General features: G+C 37.5%; 1 protein-coding gene across 2 annotated transcripts; it reads right to left on the bottom strand.

Moving 5' to 3' along the window:
• Nucleotides 1-1,212: 1,212 nt before the first annotated feature.
• Nucleotides 1,213-19,417, bottom strand: LOC142636557 (uncharacterized). Of its 2 annotated transcripts, none has more exons than XM_075810815.1 (13): nucleotides 19,233-19,417; nucleotides 18,875-19,135; nucleotides 9,994-10,123; nucleotides 9,783-9,885; nucleotides 9,309-9,432; nucleotides 7,708-7,773; nucleotides 6,574-6,612; nucleotides 5,707-5,787; nucleotides 5,535-5,582; nucleotides 3,967-4,017; nucleotides 3,779-3,847; nucleotides 2,024-2,269; nucleotides 1,213-1,748 (listed from the first exon to the last, which is right to left on the bottom strand). In XM_075810815.1, exons 2-13 carry the CDS (start codon nucleotides 19,052-19,054, stop codon nucleotides 1,497-1,499), a joined length of 1,389 nt encoding a protein of 462 aa, XP_075666930.1. In that variant the 5' UTR covers nucleotides 19,055-19,135; nucleotides 19,233-19,417; the 3' UTR covers nucleotides 1,213-1,496. The 2 variants fall into 2 exon arrangements, with proteins under 2 accessions (XP_075666930.1, XP_075666931.1); XM_075810816.1 differs by having other exon boundaries at nucleotides 18,875-19,126; nucleotides 19,233-19,394.
• Between the last annotated feature and the right edge of the window lie 4,158 nt (nucleotides 19,418-23,575).

Genomic DNA, 23,575 nt, shown 5'->3' with positions numbered 1-23,575 from the left:
CAAGGTTATCAATAGTAAGAATACTATCTCAAGTTGTTGTCCATAAAAAGAAAGAAACTCTTCTAGATACCTTAACACTCCAAATACACTTCCAAGGGAAATGAATGATAGGAGAAGCATATAAGGAATTATAGAAGAAGCGCACATCAAAAACACCGTTCGAAGTTAACTTCCAAAACAAACTATCAACCCCCTTACCCCTTGGCATTTTGGAATAAATATACTCATAAAAAGCATCCACTCTCTCTACCTCCCAATCATCAAGAACCTGGTGGAATTAAGTATTCCAACTCCTATTACCACACCATGTGATTTTTTATCATATGATAGAAGTGTTTTAGGTTAACGTCATTTGGGGATTTTTAGTTAAATAGTCACGTGACTGAATTTTAAAAAATGAACCTAAAGAACAACACTTAAGTACTATACTTAAATTTTGCCCATTATATAATTATCAATCATTTAATTATGTTTATCAAAACATTCCCAATAAAATTAATATTATATAAGTTCATGATATACTTAAAAATTATATAACAAAGTTGGATGCACTTTGCCAAAAACTTTGTAGCTCATTGGCATAACCCATCCTCCTTTATTAAGAGAACTAAGTTCAAATCTCCCCTTCCAATGGTTATAAGTTAATTATAATTATCATCACCAATTGTGAGGTTGTAGTCACCGGGTGTAGTTGAAACTTGAAAGTCGTCAAATTGATTGGTTTTTACACTTTACAGGGTAGGCTTGCGGCAAACAGTGAGGGAGTTGGAAATGGGCTTTGGGGTGGCAAGTAATATAGGTTGGGTTATAAGCAACCCATTTTAGCTTATAAGGAACGAATTGATTTTTAGAATCTACTTAGTTGTGTTACAAAACAACCAAATGCTTATAAGAAATGAATTGATTCTTAGAATCTAATACTAATTAGAGTTACCAAATAACCAAAACAAGGAGTGCATTAATTTGTCTAGAGAACAAAAAATTAATACATTACCAAACGTTGCCATAAATATTATTACCATTACCATTTAAAAACATGAAATTCTTCTCCATGAGAGGTTTTATGGGGGAATTATCTTTCCTTGCTTCTTCCTGATATGATATCTGCACCACCACCAGAATGAACAGAACAAATAGTACAACAGTTGTGGGTTCTAGTCCTTAGAGATGGCAGGGATTATCTCCCTAGATCCAGAGAGAGAGAGAGAGAGAGAGAATGTACATGCTTCTTTAAGCAATATAATAATTAACATGGGCAAGGACAAGGCAGAAAAATACATTTTAAACAAACATCAACAGATGAAAATGAAAATATACAATACACCCGCCTCCCTGCCCCAGCATCAAACAACCTCTATGCCTAACATAATGTTACTCAGCCTACAATTCCCTGAGATCACAGATCCCACCGTATAATCAAACAAAAATGAATTGGGTCTGTTTTCAGTGGGCAGATGTCCCAGTTAGTGAATGAGGGGCAATGCAACGTGAATACATCAATTATACGTTGAAGACCGGGGTTTTGGTGGTATGTAAAAAGAGTTACCACAGTCAATCGGAGTTTGCAACAATGGATTCCATCTATCAAATATGATTCGGCCTCCTCGGCCAATTCGTCCACGAAATTTACAAGGTGGTGCAGATACATTATTTCTAGTTGATGAATCAGATGGCGGTACAATGCCTGCAGCTGCCAGCTTCTCTGGAACTAGAGGTTTGGTGAACAATAAAATTGGTTCAAGAGGATCCTGCATCATCCAATCCCATGTTAAAATTCATAATTAGTGATGAATTTGATATTCTTCAAGCAAAAGCAGATACTACCACAAGTTATAAAGACTTGATCTTTCCTGACCCATTTTATGTTGGGTAGTTAATATTTTACTCATGACTCAAACTTTCAGCTATTATTTTCAGATTCTTTCCTCCCCCTGAGAAGAGAGGAGAGAGAGATGGGGGGTGGGGGGGAATTCATAGAAAAGAAGAAAGAGAGTATGATTGGGCAGAAGAGCTATTAGAGTACCATTTTATGAAGCCATCCTTGTGGTACATGTCGCCGCCTAAACTCTTGTTTCATGCTTCCTGAGGGAACTGTAACTAAGTTGGAGTCTGTGAAAGGAGGATTCTGTGTTGCAGGAGGCCGTGTGCGAGGACGGCTGTTTGCAAGGTCATCTGAATCCACATATTCTTCTTCGCTAGAACCAAACTTGCAAGAGAAGGGTGGAAATCCAGGAAGTGCCAAGCTATCTTCCAGGAGCTCTGTTTCATGCTGAAAACCAAGAAGAATTCGCTCAACAATTAACACCAGGTTCCTAATAAACGGAATTGGCATATACTTGACCCTCGAAGATACAAGTAACCCATCCCAAGAATCACATAAAATTGCAAAATGAATAATTGCAACATACCCTTTTTTTTTATAGGTAAATATGCAAAATATTCAATACAAGAAAATATCATGTTAACCAAAACATAGGGCAGACACAAAAGATTAAAAGATTATCATGAGGACTCTTCACACATGCAGAACATAAATTTTAAAACCACATTGTGGAGGAATCTCTCCAACTCTTACCATACCTAACAGGATACATATATAGAGGCTACCACCTTAAAAAATAAAATAAAAAATCTTTACTTGAAATATCCCCTACCAAATAACCTTTTCCAGCATGAAACTGCATACAGTCATAGCATCCTAATCCATTACGGAAAATCATACTCTACCCAAAGGTCATACCTAAATTCTGGTCTCTACTAAATTATGGTACCATCCCCTCATTAAGAATATTTTTTTTTTTTTTTTTTGTTTTTTTTAAGAGATAATTACAATATGCTGCTAACCCCACAACTCGAACCCTTCTCCCCCCCCCCCCCCCCTTTGTGCATGGGAGGTAACAATTCAACTACGAGGCCCTTGGCACAAGGAATGCAACCCATGTACACAAGAAGCATAGAGAACAGCACCCCAGAGGGTAAACAGGAAAAAATCACAAATCAGACGCTAAGCTTAACAACATTGATGCATCTGAGGAAGACTAAAGAACCAAAAGAAGTATGAGCTGAAGCCCATTCAAACAGAGCCTTGGGAAAACTCTATTTGATCTCTCCTATTGACTCACTCTTTAGCTTCAAATTCCTGTCATTACTCTCCATTCATATACACCACATAAGATGGAGTTAAGCTCCATTCAACCAGGCTCTTCCCACCACCAAGCTTCCTTGCCCCAAGCAGTCAACAATTGAACCATAGAATTGTCATAAAACACAATGAAGTGCAATAAAGATCATGAGCAAAGGAACAAGAAGTAAACAGTGGTTCAATTATTCTCCACACTTAGAACGAACTAAGGATAAGATTCCTATTATTGCACTTCCAAAAATTGGCTGTCAAAATGCAACCTAAGCCGTGGTTTACACCAAATAAATCAAAAGTAGTGAGGTTTCTAGTACAACAGATGCTTTCCAGGTGAAAGTACACTAAATCAAACCACAAAGTAAAAAGCTGAACGTCTTAAATTTAAATTATGAAACAAGCAGATAGCTATACAGGAAAAAAAGGAGGGGGGGGGGGGATTCTCTTATTTTGACCGAGAATCTTTATTATGATGTTTCAAAAATACCATACAGCTACTAAGAACGTAAATTCACTATACAAAGATAGAAGACACAAAGTTATGGTGCATTCCCAAATATAAATGCAATCAAATAAGATAACATACACTTACAAATAAAAAATAAATAAAATCAAAGAGGATAATACACATCATATGCATACCTTATACTTCATTTGGATCCTTTGAAGGCTAACTTCAGTCTCCATTATTTCTCTCTTTTTCTCCTCTCTCTACACAAGATCAAATACTGAACATTGAGTCTTACAAGTCCATACAGAAGATCTCCATCCCCACATAAATGAAAAACTACCTAACATATATTTCGAAACTTCAATTAGGAAGAACAAACCTTAATTAGAGCCTCTAGAATGGTCTTGGCTTGGTCAAGATTCCGCCTCACCTGAAAAAAATTAAACCAAATGTACAATTTTAATTATATGTTTATCACTGAAAAAAATAACAAATAAAATTCAAAGACTAGAGAAATGTATACATTTGAAGTTCCCAGTCCCGCCAAGGTCTCAAAAGTTAACATTTCAATGCCAGCTCACTTCATGAAAGAGCTATAGGTAAAGTAGTAAACCAAGCATGCCTTGTTAATTGCTATACAGAATAAACCCAGAAACCTTTCTTCAATGTATCCCCACCACACCAAAGGTCATACCAGAATTGCACCTTACTACTCTTTCTTATCTTAAAAAATATAAAACAAGAGAGGGATTCCCATACTCCTTTTATACTCTTCCACGAACTCACACTATTGGATTCTCTAACCTCTTTAGACATTCAGGCACTCAAGCTTCCCCATATTCGCAGAAATATGTGACCTCCAAAGCTGATCTAATTCCACTCCAAACCTCCAATACCATTTACCTAATAATGCACGATTAAAAGGTTTTAATTTTCAAACCCCAATCTGCCTGCTTTAATAGGCGAGCACACTGTGTTCTAATATACCAATTTATTTGTATTCATCCCCAATACTTCCCCATGGGAAGCCCTTTGTAACTTCTCCAACTTGTTCGTAACTGAGCTATGCATTTTAAACAAAGACACAAATAGGGGTGAGCTTAGTTCAGTTCAGCCATGGAAAGGGGAGAATTTCCCGCCAAACCATGCCCCTCAGGTTTTTAGTTATTTATTTATTTATAATTGGCAAGTTACACACCCACCCAATGGGTCTTGAACCCAAAACCTCACCTTTCACCTAGAATTTATAAGGGGAGGAGGTAACAATTGAACTAGAGGCCATTGGCAAACCAAGCCCCTTGGTTTTAAGCACCAAATGCAGGAAGCCCGAAGATAATTTTATCTTAACATTGTTTATTTATTTTTACAAGTCCATTATATTTTTATTGGTCATTTGGATTTTATTTTAAGTCTCACTAGTCACTTATGTTATTAGTATTTTAATTTCATAGAGTAAAGGTTAGATCTGTAATTCAGTTATTTAGGCTTTCATAAGTCATCAAAAATTACGATCTAGTCCTAGTAGTCTATATATGCATGCTATTGTACTGACTTGGCTTATAAACTCACAAGCCCACATATATCAGCACACACATGCTTGGACAAATATACAATTTTTTTTAATATGTAATATTTGGACAAATATACAAACAAAAGTACACTAAAGATTAAATATTTGATTGGGCCGGGCGTAGGCTCATCAAACTAAACAAACTAAGCGACCTCAAGCTTGTAAATTTCCTCATAATGAGCTCAATTTTTTATATTCATAATAACACAAGCACCCAATTGGTCCTGAACCTACAATCTTATATTCCATCTTTAGAAAGTGCCATTTGAGCTAGAGCTCATTAGCACCTAAGCAAAGCAAGATTCAAACTTGAGTCAAACTCAAAGACCAAAGTAAGCAAAAAAATCAGTAATGGATTAAGTGCGAGTAGTGCTAACCTGACGAAGCTTTTCAAATGATTGTACATTGTTTTCCCTCCTTTGCATCTAAACAAAATATCACCATGAGGATGTTTAGACGTTGATGTTTACAACTTTCATCATCTAGAAAGAGAACTTTTCACTCAAAAATTAAGTTAAAATGCAAAAGTGAGCCAAGCTCAACACCTACCCTTCTTGTGTGAAGTCTGTGGGCTTTCTCCCTTGGCCTAAAGACATTGTAGGGATTGGTGTCATTAACAGGTGGAGGAGGCTGTAAAAAACAAGTAGTAGAGGCTGTGAATAGCTTAAAATTAATGGGCAATTGAATCAAATTATTTCATGCAAATGTAGTACGAGGAAAAATCTATGATTATGGAGCTAGACTTGCCACATAGATTACTCAAGTAGTTTTGCAGCAAGTCTTGATTTTGTTGAAGGACCAGTCCAATAAATGTTTTTTTTTAAATGTAACTACACGTTTCTTTTTTAAGCATAGTACAATTTTTAAAAGGGCAGTTTTAAAATAGAAAAATATAATTAGTACCAACTCTAGTTTACACTCGTTTTATGGAACTTATGGAGGAAAATGTTCCAAGAATCGGCATTTTCTAATTTGCTTGCTAACAACAAAAGAATTCCAGTATGGTAGTTAACACTGGAAAATGCCACTCCAAAATTATTCTAAAATACATTTCCCTATAATTAAACTTGTAAACATTCAGCTCATTGATAGGCCTTCAAGTATAACTTCTATAAAGAAAAGCACTTTAGCCTTCATTATCTAATACTCTTTCCTTTTATTAATTATTGTAGAGAAGATTCAAATCCATTCCATGCATATTGAAAATCAGAAAAACATTTTTACCATTAAAATATATTTTCAATGAGAAAAATAGAGCCACAATTATGAACTTACATTCTAAAAAAGAATTTTTAAAAAAATCAAGGATTATGAGTTTACTTATTCCTTACACTTGTATAGTTGTGTATTAAATGTCATAATATGACTACATGCAAATCTTGGCACACAATCTAACCACAAAGTGACAATACAAACCTGCAAACGCCGTAAAATAGGCTTTTGCCATCTTCGACGCTGGCCAAAGAAAAGAAAAGGAGCATAAATATTCATGACAGAACAAAACCACTTATCTTGAACAGCAAATGAAATTTTATAATTATGTAATATGAATTGACAATAAATTAATCCCCCCAACCTATGTGAAGAGTTCCTACTATTTTTTCGTGTCTTCTCTTACTCGGTTGACTAAACTACATTCTAGTTGCATAAAAACCACAACAGTGCATATTGCCATAGTTATACCACCATCTGCAATTGCTGAAAGCTCATTGAACCCACATGTCACTGCTCACCATGATCAAATGAAAGATGTAATATGGAAAGTCATTCAGAAAGCTAAATGCTCAGACATGTGAGGCATACATTTCACAAGTGAAGCATAAAAGGCTAAAAAGGTAAAACATCCAGCCTAAACCTTTCAGAACATGACCATTATCTTATTTTAGTAATCTAATGGCCAGAATCAGTGCCTTGCCATGAGGAGAGCTTCAAAATTTCCATTTATAACCCTGGGTGTGTACGTCCAGTGTAAGCATTTTTCCAAAATTAGACATGTGTTCCCTGATCGTAATATGATGAACATCAATATCAGTGTCATTTCTAACTCGAAAATCCGTCAAATTATGCTTGCTGTTGCCGTATTGTCTTAGTCCATCAAAATACAATGTAGCCACCTTAAACTTATATTGCTTGCCATGCATGATTTTTTCTTATGTTACTACAAACTGAGTCCCTGTCAGGTTTTTATTAGCATTTTCTCATACACTAAAATATTTTGCCACTGCTTCACAAATATTCAATTGCCGAGAACTTTATTTGAGTGGTCTCACACTCTTGGATGTAGTAATATGAATTCAAAGTTCATATAGAATGTCTTTCTAATTGTAATCATTATCTCTTTGTATTCTTTTGGAGAGCTGTGTATACATCCTGTGTATTCACAGCTTCTTTTATATTAATTATCAAAAAAAAGATTAAAAAAAAACAATTAATGCCTAAACCCACAAATAATACAAAACACTGTAGAGACCCAGCAGTTTCTGGCAGATTCATGCTATCCCAATGACGTAAAATCTCTCAATATCATTAAGTGTAGTTTTTAAAACATACCTTCTCTTTCCAATAGTTATAAACAGACTGGATAACAGCAGGTCTGAAAGACTGAACTTGTAAAGCCTAGCATTCAAAGAAAAGGAAACAAAGAAAATTTAGATGCAACTTTTCATACCAACAACAAATAACTTAAGAAAGCAACCAATGATATTTAAGAAAGCAAAAAATTTAAATGCAACCTTTTATACCTGAATAACATTTAAAGTAATCCAGCAAATGATTTCTACTTTTTATTCTTTTTTGGATAAGTAACAACAAATGATTTCTATTTTTTGCATCAAAGGTACTTAGGGGCTGTTTGGATCATTTTTTTTTGTCACTCAATTTCCGTCACTCATCACTTATCACTGAAAATACCCTACCCGTTTGGCAACATCACTCACTTGTCATCACTCAATATTTTTCACACTGTTTGTGGGCCCCATACCTGTCACTCAGTGCAGCTTTTTTTTTTTTTTTTTTTTTCTTTTTTCAGTACCCAAACTCACCGAATCCAGTGAAAAAAAAAAAAAAACCAAGAAATCCGAACCCAATAAAAGAAGAAAGAAAAAAAAAAAGGAAGAACTGAAGACCGAACCAGTAAAAGAAGAAAGGGAAAAAAAAAAAGGAAGAACTAAAGACTGAACCAGTGAAAAAAAAAAAACCCAGAAACCCGAACCCAGTAAAAGAAGAAAGAAAAAAAAAAAGAAGAACTGAAGACCGAACCAGTAAAAGAAGAAGGGAAAAAAAAAAGAAAAAAAAAGAGGAAGAACTGAAGACCGAACCAGTGAAAAAAGAAAAAAGAAAAGAGGTAGAACGGAAGACCGAACCCAAGAGAAGAAAGGAAAAAAAAAAAAAGTCAAACGGTCAAAAGGTGCGGCTGTGGGTCCCTCCATGTGTGTTTAATTACAAATATGTCATTGAGTTATGAGTTATGAGTTATGGAAATTGAAAACAGCTAAAATGTGTTTTCTGTTTCCATAACTCATAACTCAAAAATTAGAGTAATTGAGTAATGGAAACTGAGTTATTTGCTCCCAAACGGACTTCTCGCTATGGTTCCCACCATTTTTGAGTTATGAGTTATGGAAACAGAGTTATGAGTTATGAAAATTGATGATCCAAATAGCCCCTTAATGACCAAAAGGTATGCAACTCATAGATTAAGGGAGCAATAAGAAATATGCTGATTCCCCAACCCCACCCCACTTCTGGGGGCCGCCCTTCAGGTGAGAAAATACAGTAACTAATATTATTTCAAGAATATGCCTTTTTTTTTTTGGATGAAAAAGATAGAAGAATATGCCATTTGATCTCCAAAAAGTGGTTGATTTCTAATCGATGCATCTATGCAGCCAAGTTAAGTGTTCTTGTAAGCCTGGGACTTTAAAGAACACTTTACAAAGTTTCATTTCATGCTGAATTTCAACCTCATCAGGAACAGAGCAATGGGAACTTTTTTCTATATATAACTACACACATACCTAAGCAACTAATACCTCATTTAGCAAGACCGGGAAAAATGGTACCAATCATAGCCACTTAATGCACAAAGTAATGCAGAGCATCAACTATCATTCATATTGGTGAGGATATACACAATCAAAAAAAAAATTCACCTCAATAGCGGCATCCAGTTGCAGAAGTACAGGAATTGGTGAGCCGAGAGTAGGTGTAATAACTCCTGCTCTTTCTCGAGCCTTATGGTCCAATACCTCCAACTTAAAAATAAAAAACTCTAACCTGCAATCACAAGTGCAGCTCAATGATTACATTATGACTAAATTTTGTGCACAGAAATTTGAAAAATAACTTGTGAATATAGTCCTTCTAGAATGATTCAGCATTTCTATTCACAAATTCATTTCCATTTTTAAACAATTCCTATAGCTTATAGCTGTTTCGGACCAATTTCCATAGACAAAGTTTAAAAAAAAAAGGGTTATAACTTCTAGTTATTATGGTATAACACCATGAAACTATTGAGCCACTAAAAAGATATTGATTAAAGGAGAACATTAAACGAAACCAACTATTGTCAAATAAAAGGATAGAACCAGGCAAACTAATAACGTAATTTTTGATGTGATTACCTTTCAGGCGCAAGACCCTTTCTTTCATTGTTGAAGTCTTGAAGCCAATCGTCATCCTCATTGTCCAAGTCATACTCAACAAATTCTCCAAGCTCAGCCCGAGCTAAAAATAAATTTAACAGAGTTTAAGCATGCTACAACAATCAGATACAACTCAAAAGAACTTCCATGCTAATTATAACATCAAAAAGGATCTATCTAGTTCACAAACCTCCCCTTCCACGTAAGTAAGATGTTGGTTGACTGAAAGTGCGGGAATAGTCTCTTTCATATGTATCCACAACTACATACTGAGGAGTAGGTATCTCCGCGGCCACTTTCTTGGTAGGGGCTTGATGTACCTAATGAACATAAATCTTTAAAATTAATTTAAACAGTAGTATCAGAACACCTCTCCATTCATAAACACAATCATAGGTTTAAATTGACAAAATTTTAATTGTTGTAAAAGGTAAATGTCATGATGTTACAATATAATTTTTGGAAGCAGTACACACACAGACACACTCACATTAAGATGTGTGCGAGTACTTTTCTTTTTTTTTGATAAATAACGTAAGAATATTATTAAAAATAATAAAGAAAAAGCCAAAACGAGTACATTGGGGATGTACTATGGGTACAAAAATCAAGAAACAAAAGAACGGTCAAGAAAAATAGAAAAGGAAGAACAAGAAAAATGAGAAAAAACCACACTCCATTCAAAAAGTGTGTGTAAGAAAAATGACTTAATCTCCAGCAAAGATCGTTCACAACCCTCAAAACTTCTAGCATTCCTTTCTCGCCAAATGCACCAAATCAAGCAAAGCCGAGGTACTAATCTCCAAACATCAATGTGACGATGTCGCGCAAACTTTCCTTGCCAAGCCTCAAACACCTCAATAACAAGACGAGGCATAACCCACCGAATGCCAAACAAACAAAACCAAAGACCACAACTCCCAAGCTATGGTGCAATGAAGTAGGAGATGATCCACCGACTCCCCACACCTCTTACACATAAAGCACCAAGCCAAGAACTATCACTCGTCTTTTACGAAGGTTGTCTCGTTGTTAAGATCTTACCTAAGGAAGCGTACCAAGAAAAGAAGGCTACCCTTGAGGCGCCTTCGATTGCCATATCATTTTCCATGGAAAGGAAACAAGATTATTAGGGTAGAAGGAACTGTAATAACTTCTAACCTCAAAACTTGTATTCCTTGTAGACTTCCAACAAACCTTATCCGACCAAACCCTCTCGTGACGAGGAATAGACTAGCCCCATGAACCGGTCAAAAGCTTCCTCTTCCCAATCTTGTGGTGGACGACGAAATTGCACGTTCCAATGAAACCTCCCACGACCAACCCATAACTTCAGCCACCGAGGAGTCCTTGGACCTACTAAGACAATATAGCTCCGAAAGGCCTCATGGACAGTACAATCCCCACACCATCCATGCCTCCAAAATTTGACTCTAGTACCATCCCCCACATCATAAACAAGAAGTTTAGAGAAGTTCAACCAACCACTTCTAATATATCTCCACAAGCTGACCCCATAAGGACTTGTCACCTTCTTCGTACACCAACCACCCCACATGTTCCCATATTTTGCCTCTATAACCCTCCTCCATAAAGCATCGCTCCTGTACCATACCTCCACAACCATTTACCTAATAAGGCAGAATTAAAATTACTCAACTGTCTTATACCCAACCCCCCATCCTGCAAAGGCCTACAAACCTTGGCCCAATGAACTAAATGAAATTTAGGTTCACCACCAATCCCATCCCACAAAAAGTCTCTCTGTATCTTCTCCATACGCTTAGCCACCTTACCCGGTAAAGGAAGAAGGGAAAGGAAATATGTAGGTAAGGACGAGAGTGAGCTTTTAATGAGTGTCACCTTACCTCCTTTAGATAAGTACATTCTCTTCCAACCTGCTAATCTCCTCTCCATTCTCTCAAGAATAGGGTTCCAAACAGATAAGTCCTTGAATTTTGCACCTAAAGGAAGGCCCAAATATTTCAAGGGCAGAGAAGACTGTCCACACCCCAACAAACCCACCAAAGCCTCCAAATTAGGTACCCCTCCAACAGGTACCAACTCAGATTTCCCTAAATTAATACGAAGCCCTGACACCTCCTCAAATTTAGCAAGAATCGCCCTCAAATTAGCAATCTGAGAAGGTTCAGCATCACAAAAAATCAATGTGTCATCCGCAAATAAAAGGTGAGATACCATTACTGAAGAACCAGTCATACTGCCCACAGAAAAGCCTGAGAGTTGCCCAGTGGATACAGCCACATCCAACATACGACTCAACGCCTCCATCACAATATCAAACAACAATGGAGATAAGGGATCCCCTTGCCGAAGTCCTCTAGAACTTCCAAAGAAATCAGATGGGCTACCATTGATCAAAATGGAAAACTTCACAGTTGAAATGCAATACCTTATCCATTTTCTCCATTTTTCTGAGAAACCACAACGCTGCAACATATACATTAAAAAATCCCAACTCACATGATCATACGCCTTCTCCACATCCAACTTACATAGCACCCCTGGAACTCCCGACTTCAATCTACTATCAATACATTCAGAAGCAATCAAGACGGAATCCAAAATTTGTCTGCCCTTCACAAAAGCATTTTGTGAATCCGAAATAAGTCCATGCGCCACCCTACGAAGCCGATTAGCCAGCGCCTTAGAAATAATTTTATACATCCCACCAACTAAGCTAATAGGCCGATAATCCTTGACCTCCACAGCATCCACTTTCTTAGGAATAAGGGCTAGGAATGAAGCATTAAGACTCTTCTCAAACACCGCCTAAGTATGGAAGTTGTGGAATACAGCCATAATTTCATTTTTCAAAACACCCCAACAAGACTGGAAAAATGCCATGGAAAAGCCATCCGGGCCAGGTGCCTTATCACCATTAAAGTCATGGATCACCTGAAACACCTCTTCTTCCTCGAAAGGCCTATCTAACCAACTCGCATCTTCCACCGAGATGCTAGAAAAATCTACATCATCTAAGACAGGTCTGTGAGTCACCTCCTCAAAATAAAGCTGCCTATAAAATTGAGAGATACAATTTGCTATCGCAACCGGGTCCGATGACAACACCCCATCCACCATAAGCCTATCAATAGAATTAACCCTCCTGTGAGAATTAGCTATACGATGGAAAAACTTAGTATTCCTGTCCCCTTCCCTAACACAAAGAACTCTGGATTTCTGTTTCCAACAAATCTCTTCCAACAGGATAGCTTTCTCTAACTCATCACGAATTCTACCCATTTCCACCCTATCCTCTGCTGATAATCCCTGACTCTCCTCCCTTTTCTCTAGAACACTAAGGTCCTTCCACAATTTTCTAATCCGGACATCAACATGACCAAACACCTCCACATTCCATCTTTTCAGATCATTTTTAAGGAGCTTTAATTTAGTGGCCAGAATATAACTCGGTGCACCATGAACCTGGTAGGCATCCCACCATGACCGAACCCTATCCACAAAACCTTCATCCTTCAGCCACATATTCTCAAATCTAAATGGCATACTCCCTCTCTGAAAAAATCCACCCTCAAGGACAATTGGAAAATGATCTGAACACAATTTAGACAGCCGTTTTTGAGAAATTGTTGGGAATTTATCCTCCCAATCTCTAAAACAAAAATCCGTCCAACCTAGCCTTCGAAACAACTTCTCTAGAATTAGACCAAGTGAAAGTACCTCCTTGCAATGGCATCAATGAGACCCCGTTTCCGAGATAAAATTGGAGAACTCCCTCATAGCAAAGAGTGAAAGAAGTAGACCCCAATCGTTCGAAGGGAACCTAACCACATTAAAGTCACCCCCCACACACCATGGGACACTCCACCAAGCCACTATTCAAGCCACAAAGTTCCTCCCATAATAATCTCCTATCTCGTATAAATTAGGACCATAAACACCCGTAAACGCCCATACAAACTGATCTGACACACTCGTAAACTTACAGGAAACCGAAAATCTCCCCACTGCCTCCTCCAATTTATTCACTACCCGAGTGTCCCACATCACTAATACCCCACCAAACTAAGCACCACAAGAGCCTAAGTATGACCAAATAACATGTTGGCCACCCCACAAGCTACGAATCACTCGCTCTATTAATCAAATTTCCATTTTGGTTTCTTGAAGACAAACCACATCCGGCCCCCATTTCCTAATCAAGTTTCTAACCCTGAACCTTTTATCCCGCTCATTCAACCCTCTAACGTTCCAAGAAATAATCTTCAAATTCATTGATAAGACACAACCGCCCGCTCAAAACTTGCACTCCTTGCTTTATTTATATCATACTCAACATTCAAAGAAGACAAGAAATTTTTCAGCTCCCGCCGCCCCTTCGTCCGACTTAACCAACTTCGTCCGATCACCCACCACAAGTTTCGTCTATCTTTCTTCTGGCCTCTATGGCTAATAACAATTCCGTAACCGCTCCTCAAAACCTTCTAGTGAAGTACCCAATGCATTTCTTGAAAGCCCTAATCCTATTTGTTACCCATTGTGAAAGTTGACAATTATCTCGCATTCTCCTTACACCCAATCTCCTTCATAGGACTAGACTCCAACTCCAACGACCTTTAGTGGCCAAAGGTACCACAACTAACGCTCATCACCTCCCTCGAAGACCTCAACCTTCCATCGTACTCCCAAGGCTCACTTACTAATCCGGAACCACAGCCCAAGGAGTTTACTAGCCCCTCACTCTCATCTGCCCAAGTAACCTCTCGCCCTCCATTAGTACAAGGAACGCCGCTCGGTACACACTCACCCTCTATACTAGAGCAGCATCGACAAACAACTGGAGAACGATACAGGGACAATGGGAGTACTAATTGCCGCCATCACGCATTTGTAAAATCCAGTCTTTGGAGTTACCCCAAGTCTTATCCAAATCTCCAACCAATTCCCTTATATTCGGGGCCGTGGAGATGAACTCCCTCGCAGTCGAACAATCCAATCCTTCCAAACCCACAAAGTCCTCAACCCCATCCTCCGATGCCACCGAAGACGACAAAGGTACCACCTCTCGACACTATCGCGGTCATCAAGAGTCATAACTTGTTCCGTTATTGAGTCCGATGACACCACCGCCCCAACCTCGACTCCAAACGGAGCATCTAACAACCGGAACCTCGCTTCGGGAGACTTGGGCCACCACCACCGGCTCGCTCGCCGCGGGTGGCCGGACTAGACGAACCGAGCCGAGCCGACCACCCTCAAGTTCAGCCTCCGTCACAGCCGAAGTTCATCTGAGCCGCCTGCCGATGTCGAAGTTTGCACCGAGGTGATGGGTGTGACCATCGGAGCCGCTTCGCGATGTCACCGTGTGCTCCGATGTGCCGGAAGAGATCGCCGATGCCTTCGACGCATCGCCGGATGCTCCGATGTGTTGGGTCCGACCATCGAGCGCCGATACACCTTCGTGGCAAGAAGATTATTTCCACCCGGACTTGGCAAAGTGACTCCTTCCCCGGAAAGAAGACTCGTACTCATAGATCCACTAAGTGAGCTCTCACCGCCTCAAAATTAGTTGGGCTTAACAATCCCGGTGCCCAACGTGGGTTCTTCATTACCCAACGAGGATCGGGGCCTTCACTTTGGATGGACCCATACCCACCGCCTTAGTAGAAACAGAGTTACGTGGAACCCATTTGCCACCTTCGTTGTTCTCCTTTAACCAAAGATCCCATAATACCCGCCTCTTTCCAAATTCATTCACACTCACAAGCCACTCTCCCCGCCCAACGTCCCTTCCTATTATCACGCAACTTTCCAAACTCAACCATTTTTGAATTCAAATTAAGTTTCAAAGGAATATTACAATTATTTCCTTCCAAGATTTTCTCATCAAGTTTATTCTTGCCATTAATATCACCTCGCTCCACCCTCCCCACCACCCACTCACGCTCGATGAGAACTACCATCCCGCGTTTCAAAAGCTACAACCTCGTGTACGAGACTTTTCACTAGGAAACTCCACAATATTCTTCACAAAATCAGCCTTAGGCTTATCTTTGTTGAAGGGCTGCTGAACATGCTTCAATCTCGCCTGCACTGGAGCTTTGACAGCTTCCACATAAGACCTGGGAGGATGATGTTTGGGGATCTGCTTAGACCTATACGGTACAAACTGCACTCCACCCAGCGCATATTGGGCTGGTTCCAACATCCTTCGTAATTCAACCCCAAAAATTCTCCATCCATGTTGTAATTTACCAGCAGGAATAATGATAGTTCGCCGCCGCCCACCAACCTTAAGCTCTGTCACTGATGCGTACTGCCCAAAAGAATTGGACCCCAGTTGCAAGGTGTACGCCGTAGCACCTTCCCTAAGCGTGAAAAATTGCTTAGGACTAACCCCAATCACAAAGTGTTCCAGATTCCGTGTTACAAATCAAAGAGAAAGAGAATCAATAAACTCAACCAAAAAAAAAAAGAAGAGATGTCAACCAGTGCTCTCATCCAATCATACAAAGACAGTAAGGTATGCTCCTTGATTACAAAAGCAGGTCGTTCAAGACCTCTTTTGTACCACAGATTCCACATGACACATAAAGGCACAGCTGGCCACACATTGGATGTTCATGACAATGAAAACATGTTTACCAACACTCCAATAGCTCATACGCAAATCTGAGCATCACCCACATCAGCCCAAATAATGGAAAATTGAAGGACTAGATATCTGTTGCCTAAGAACAGTGAAGAAACAGGTAATCAATAGATTCCCCTCTGCTTTTACACATATATCACCAATCAACTATCAACAAATGCCTCTTGCGAGTTGTGAAGATTATCGACTGTCAAGATTTTCCCAGGAGCTCTAGCCATACAAAGAACGCCAGCTTACAAGAGACCTTGGCAATCCAAATTCTCTTCCATGGGAAGGAAGAACTTGTGGAACCCAAGGGCATTATGGCATGAATAAACCTAAAACACCGCTATTCTTAATGGCATCCATGAGGAACATAAATACCTAACAAAGAAGGAAAATTATCATACATTAGCTCAAAAAAAGAAGCAACTGATTCCAGCCCCCAATCCTTGAAAGACAGAATAAAGTGAGATTCCAGCTACTGAAGCCTCCTTTTCCACCGCTAAGGCATATAGGTCTGGGAACAAGTCCTTTAATAGAGCAGTCATCACACCAAATGTTTCACCAAAATCTCACTCTGGAATCTTCTTGTACCTTGAAGCATAAGAATTTGGGGAACTCTCATCCCCTGCTTATACTCTTCCACAAACTAACCTTATGTGGACCCTGAAAGGTTTTGTAGTCCATCTCCCCAACTTTCACCATACTTTACATAAATTACTCTTCTCCAAAGATGATCATTTTCCACTACAAATCTCCATAACCATTACCCTAAAAGAGCTTGGTTACAAGAGCTAAGCTTTTTGATACTCAATCCTCACTCTTTTATAGGGAATATACTACTCTCCAATCCACCAAATGGAACTTTTTGGCATCCCCAATCTTCCCCATAGAATGTCCCTTTTAAGTTTCTCCAACTTATTAGCCACTTGAGTAGGCTTCATAAACAATAACAAAAAATAGGTAGGAATAGAAGAGTGTACTCTTAATCACGATCAACCTCCTGCCTTTGGACAAAGACAGCTTTTTCCACCCTGCTAATCGTCTTCCCACCCAACTTATTTAAGCTGTACCTGACAAAGGCCTAATAAGAGATTATGCCTTATTCTCCACCATATTTCCTTTTATTTTTCTAATTCATTTCATGGGACAGATAAGGAAACTCATACTCTCCATATACCTTTAGAAAACCTAATGGAAAGTTTGTCCACACATCCCTCTTACACAAAATTTTATCCACCACTCCATATTTGCAACATCACATATCCCCATAGTCTATCCATCTCTGTTGCTCCTTTGAAATGTTGCCTCCACTTAAATTCTGACAATTTGACTGTGTCGAATTCCTTCCATGGAAATTCACATCTCCATAGTCACCTAAATCCATATAGAAAAATTACTCAAAACTTCTTCCTTCCAGATTATCATTACCCTAACCCATCCTTCCCGTCCTCTCTTATAGAATGCCACAAGAAACCACCAAGAACTAATCAACCATGTCACACTCCTATGATATAAATCCCTAAAAAAATTTGGGTTCCCATTGCAAATACACGACCCAGCAAGCATATAGGTGTCAAAGCCTCCTTATATGTTGCAATAGCGTACAAAATTGGAAAGCATGTTATAAATGGGCCTCCTCACACCACACAATATGCCAAAAACGACAACGAAATAATCCCCAATATTGGATAAACAAAAGCCTAGATAGAGACTTCCAACTCTTCTGATACATTTCCACAAATCCACTTCATAACTAGTTCATCGCTGCATCTCCCATACACCAATTTCTAGTAACCACTCCACATTTATCATTGCCCTATTCTGAGTAAGGAGTGAGAAGGTGGCTCCATCACTAAGCTGGAGCTGAGCTGAAAATCTGTTTCCTGGCCTGGACAGAGAAGGCCATCACCCCATATTTGCAAAAATTATCAATAAAACATCACTGTAGACTATTCCTGTCAGTTGCTCCTCTGTCATTTCCCTCCACCTGAATCCTCTCCTAACCAACATCCCTCCCCCATTCCCCACTGAAAAAAAAAATGATCTTGCATTGATGGAACAAGACAAAGAAGAACTAGTGTAATAGCAGAATTCATGTAATGTCATGCCACTAACCTTTAGATCATATAGTATTGAAAATTTAAGAAACTCATCTATAGTTCAAAATTCAGTATGAGGGTGAGTTACACTACATATGCATACACAAAAACACAACAATATTACGTCAAAAACTTCACCAAACCCGCCATATTAACAAAGTACTCACACTCCACAACCACAATTCACACTCTTTACTCAAAACCCACTGGACCCCATTCCTTCTCTAGTCATAAAACCAAAACCCCATCACAAAAAAAACCTCAAAACTCACCTGGGTCTCCAAAAAAATTCATAACGCACACCAACTGTTCGACAAAATGCCCCAGCGAAGAAACCACAAAATAAATACCTCGGGTTCAGCTGCATCGGAAGAGAGACGAAGCAAGTGGGAATTGCGAGTGGAAGAAGCAGTGGTGGCAGCGTTGGCCGTAGTGGGGACATCATCATCTTCGAAGTCCTTGACACTCTTGACGATAGGAAGCTTCTTGTGAATGTCGAGCGGACGAGGCCTGAACGACAACCTACTCATGTCGTTTTCGTCGTTGCCACCATTACTACAGCTACTACTGCACTTTCTTCAATCCAATTCTCCTTCTAAGACCTATAAACACTTGCGCACACACACACAGCCATGTCTGTGTTAGAAAATTGATACAAAGAGAGAAGCAAACATGTATAGGTATATGTATATGTATGTAAATACTTACAAAAAAATTGGGGCTTTTTTTTTGGGGGTTAATTTGTTTGTTCTTCTCTGAATCTGCTTCGGTTTCCTTTGGATTCTTCGTTTTGGATTTCGAAATTCTATCTGTTTTTTTAGGGTTTAGTGTAAGCAAAGAACGGAGAGGAAATTGGGGAAAATTTAAAAATAATGATAAAAGAAAAAGAATATGGATTCTCTAGTTTGGTTTGGGTTACATGGGCCGGTTTGAATTGACATTTTTTTTTTTTTCTTGAAAGCTACATTTTTCTTTTTCAATTTAATTTTTGCTGGGGATATACTTTTTCCTAGGTGTAAATGCAACTTTTTAAAATAAGTAAATATTTCAATATTTACATAGAAAATAATGGGTCATTTGGTACATGTGTTTAAACACATGTTTTCAGATTTTAAACAACATTACATATATTTTTACGTACTTTTTCACCCACATGTATTTTCAAAAGATACAAACAACGTTACTAGAACAACATTACCAAACGGCCCCTAAGAGATTTGAAATCTAAAATGTCTCTTGAATGTAAATACCAAAATATACAACCAATTGAAGTATAAAATTCTTTATGGATATAAGTGCAACCTGATTGTTGGGATTTGGAGACTCTAAACCAAATTCATTAGTTTTGGGTTGGTTTGATTTGATTTAGGTAAGATAAAATTTGGATTTGAATGTTTTAGTTGGATTAGGGATGACTAATTTTTTATTTTGTTCTATAGGTATTTATGTATCCTATCTCAAATGGGGTAGAAAAAAAATCCATGAGGAAGGGATGAGCAAGGTAAGGATAGGGTTTTTAACTTTTCACCCACAATGAGTGCTGCATAGGGGTTCATGTTGCCCATCCACCTCACACTAAGGTAAGGAAAACATACCCATGGAAATAAGGATGACAACAGGACAATAGGGAAACAAGCCATAATTGTGAGGAGAGATTCAGAAGTATTTTGGAGATAATAATAAGATGTGCATAAACCCACAAAAATAAATAAATAAATGACACTAGTGCTTATGGGAGTAAATGAGAAAGAATAAGAAGGGATGACAATGAGAAAGGGAGAGAGAGATACACAAAATATTGCCTTAGAGGGCGTTTGGATGTGGCTGAACGCGTCTAGCTTTCAGCATTTCCAACTTTTTATTTTCATTTCAGCTGCAGGGAACAAGTGCCACTGTGTGCGCACTGTTCATGCACAGTGGTGCACTGTTCACGCACAGTGGCACACTGTTCATCACTGTTTCAGTCAAATTTTTATTAAAAATGAGACCCGCGATACTATTCACACATTTAAAAATTATTTTGCTACAGTGTTTTTCAGTTTCAGCTACATCCAAACGGACCCTTAGTCACAAAACTTTTGAGGTAAGTCATGGATTCTCAAGAGATTAATCAGCGACCACATGTATTCTTCTTTGACATTCTATCTTATCCAAATCACGCTCTACCTTTTTAGATTTTCTTAAGAAGAATCACATAACTATTCCCCATTGGTGTATTGATTGCTCTCATTTGCATATGATCAAACAATCTTAGGCGACTCTTACTCATATTTCTTCAAATACAAGAGCCACCCTATATTTAAACAAATTTCTTCATTTTGTATCTCATCATTCATTGTATTTCCACTTACCTATATTAACATTTTCATTTAGTTACATTCATTTTATGAACAAGTTGCTTTTTAAGCCTAACATGCAATGTGTTAGGCATTGAAAATGTAAAATCATGATAACTAGAGAGGAAATTTCTCTATGTCTGATGTACTTTTTGCACCCACCATGAGACATAATCTCATTTACATTTATTGCTCCGATAAAAAGGGATTTGAGGTTTGTTTTATTTTTGGAGAAGTGTCAATTGAGAAGCATGGTAGAATCTTAACATGGAAACTAAAACTAATGGATTGTATCATCTTAGAATACATTTGGATACAACGTTTTGTATCAACGTTTGCGTCTGGATTGTATCATCTACATTTTGATACGTTTAGAATACTGTTCAAAGGACCCACAAACATTTTTTTTCAGCAAAATTTTATTAAAAATTGGTCTCACGGCACTATTCACACATTTAAAAATTATTTTGCTACAGTATTTTCAGTTTTTAGCAATAAGCAGTATCCAAACAAATCCTTAGTGTGCGTTTGGATAAATGAATTTTGCCAACTTATTTTACTATTCAGCTTATTTTTGCTATTATTCAAAGGCCCATTGCACTTTTTGGTACTATTCATGAGCCTCACTGTATTATTTCAACTAACTTTTACCTTTATCTCCAGTACTTTCAGTAAAAAAAATTTCAGTTTCAGTAAAATAAGCAGTTCCCAAACAGATCCTTAGTATTGCTTTGTTTGCTAATAATAATGGATACCAATTGGTGATGTCACTTATTTTAATGTGAGTTGGTGATTCTTCATCTACTTATAATGATGTTTTTTATGTGTGTTTGATCCTTGTACATAAAATATAAAAGGATGATTAGCATGAGATTTTATTTAGAATATAAATAAATATATATATATATATATGTATATATATATATATATATTTTTTTTTTTTTTACTACTTAGGGTCTGTTTGGATACTGCTTATTGCTCAAAACTGAAAATTTATTGCTGAAAACACTGTAGCAATAAATTTTCAAATATGTGAATAGTGCTGTGGGACCTAGTTTTAAAGAAAAAATTGTTAAATTCTGTACTTGCGGGTCCCGTATATTCACGGGACCCACTGTTGAAAACGCAAACACAAACGTAGCTGACGAGCTGTTTTTAGCGCAATCCAAACTAACACTTAAGAACCCTTGCATATTTGATAATGAATTATTAGCTATTGTATATGGTCCACAAAAATATTAGATCTAGTAGATGTGAATGGAATATTTTGTTGCATTCATGGTGATTTTTCTTGTTATAGACAAATATATTTTAATGTGTACAAATCTGAAGCTTTGAAAATTTTCAAGAATACAAAGAGGGAGTTGAAAATGAGCTAGGAAGAAATATTAAGATATTATGATCAAATTGTAGGGAGATTAGAAGATTTATTAAAAGGCAATGGGATAATATATTAACTTACTGTACACAATACTAGAACAAAATAGCTGGAAGGCATAATAAAGCCCTATTAGACATTGCATGGTCACTATTTAAAGCCCAATATTTATTTCAAAAACATCTTGATAACCATAGCCACATGACCAAAATATCAAAAGTGGATGCATTAGTTTTGACCAAAACAAAAAAAAAAACAAAAAGAAACTATTTAATGGCAAGCAATTTTATATCTTTAACCAAAGGTGCATTAGTACATTCTTTTTCTCAAGAAGTAAATTAAGAAATTGTTACAGGAAAAAGAAAGGCTAAAAATTCTTCTGGCAATAAGTATCGTAACAAGTTTGAAGCAATGTCGTACACTTGATTCATATCTGCCACATTGAGAATGTCCATGAGATTATGAGAATCTATTTGAAAGAACTTAGATATTATGAGGGCATTTGGATCCGCGTTCTGCGTCCACGTTCGCGTTTTGACTTTTTTTTTTTTTTAAAACCCAACCGCATATATTGACTTTCAGCTATGAACAGTACACAAAATTACTGTTCATGGATCCCACAAATTTCACTTTTCAGCAACTTTTTGATTAAAAATGGATCCCACAATACTATTCACACATTTAAAAATTATTTTGCTACAGTGTTTTCAGTTTTCAGTTTCAGCAAAATAAGTTCTATCTAAACAGACCCTATATGTAAATAATCAAACCCAAGTTTATGCTCCATTATTAAATATTGAAGTTCAAACATAATATGTAATCACTGTGCATAGATAAATATGAAGTTCTAATAGTTACAAGAATAATCAATTTTACATGATTTTTTTTCTTAGTGTTTTATTTAAAATTTTTAAATAATATATTACATATAAAGGTCAAAAGGAAGGAGTTAGGGGCAATTGTTGCCCTACCCTAAAGGTTTTCAGTTTGCTCATAGTTTAAAGAGCACAAGGGGAAATTACCCCATTTCAAAATTTAATGAAAAGGCTAGAATGATCACAAATTTCCATATGATCGATATTAGAATAAATGGTCACATGTAAGTTTTCTAACTCCAAAGACATAAATTTCTGCCTTAAGTAATACAATCCTACAGGCGTGCATCCAACTCACGAACTCAACGAAACTAATTTAACTCAATCTAATCTAATGTCTCAAATTGCTTTTCATGGGTTGGTGTGTTGGAAATTTAATTCATGTCTCAAAGTTAGGTTAGATTCAGGTTGATAGTTGTTTCAACTCTTGTAACTCAACTTAACCTACAATATATATAAGTT

This window comes from Castanea sativa, chromosome 5, assembly GCF_040712315.1.
Source record: "Castanea sativa cultivar Marrone di Chiusa Pesio chromosome 5, ASM4071231v1".
Classification (NCBI taxonomy): Eukaryota; Viridiplantae; Streptophyta; class Magnoliopsida; order Fagales; family Fagaceae; genus Castanea; species Castanea sativa.
Note: the sequence above shows the minus strand (reverse complement) of the source record. Positions and strands in the feature narration are given on the sequence as shown.

Bases quoted from the DNA above. Each gene is read 5' to 3' on its own strand.
- LOC142636557 (XM_075810815.1), bottom strand. From the start codon at position 19,054: ATGAGTAGGTTGTCGTTCAGGCCTCGTCCGCTCGACATTCACAAGAAG. The intron at 9,886-9,993 runs GTTTGTGAACTA...ATTTATTTTTAG, and splicing joins TTACTTACGTGGAAGGGGAG to CTCGGGCTGAGCTTGGAGAA. The intron at 5,583-5,706 runs GTAGGTGTTGAG...TATTTTGTTTAG, and splicing joins ACAGACTTCACACAAGAAGG to ATGCAAAGGAGGGAAAACAA.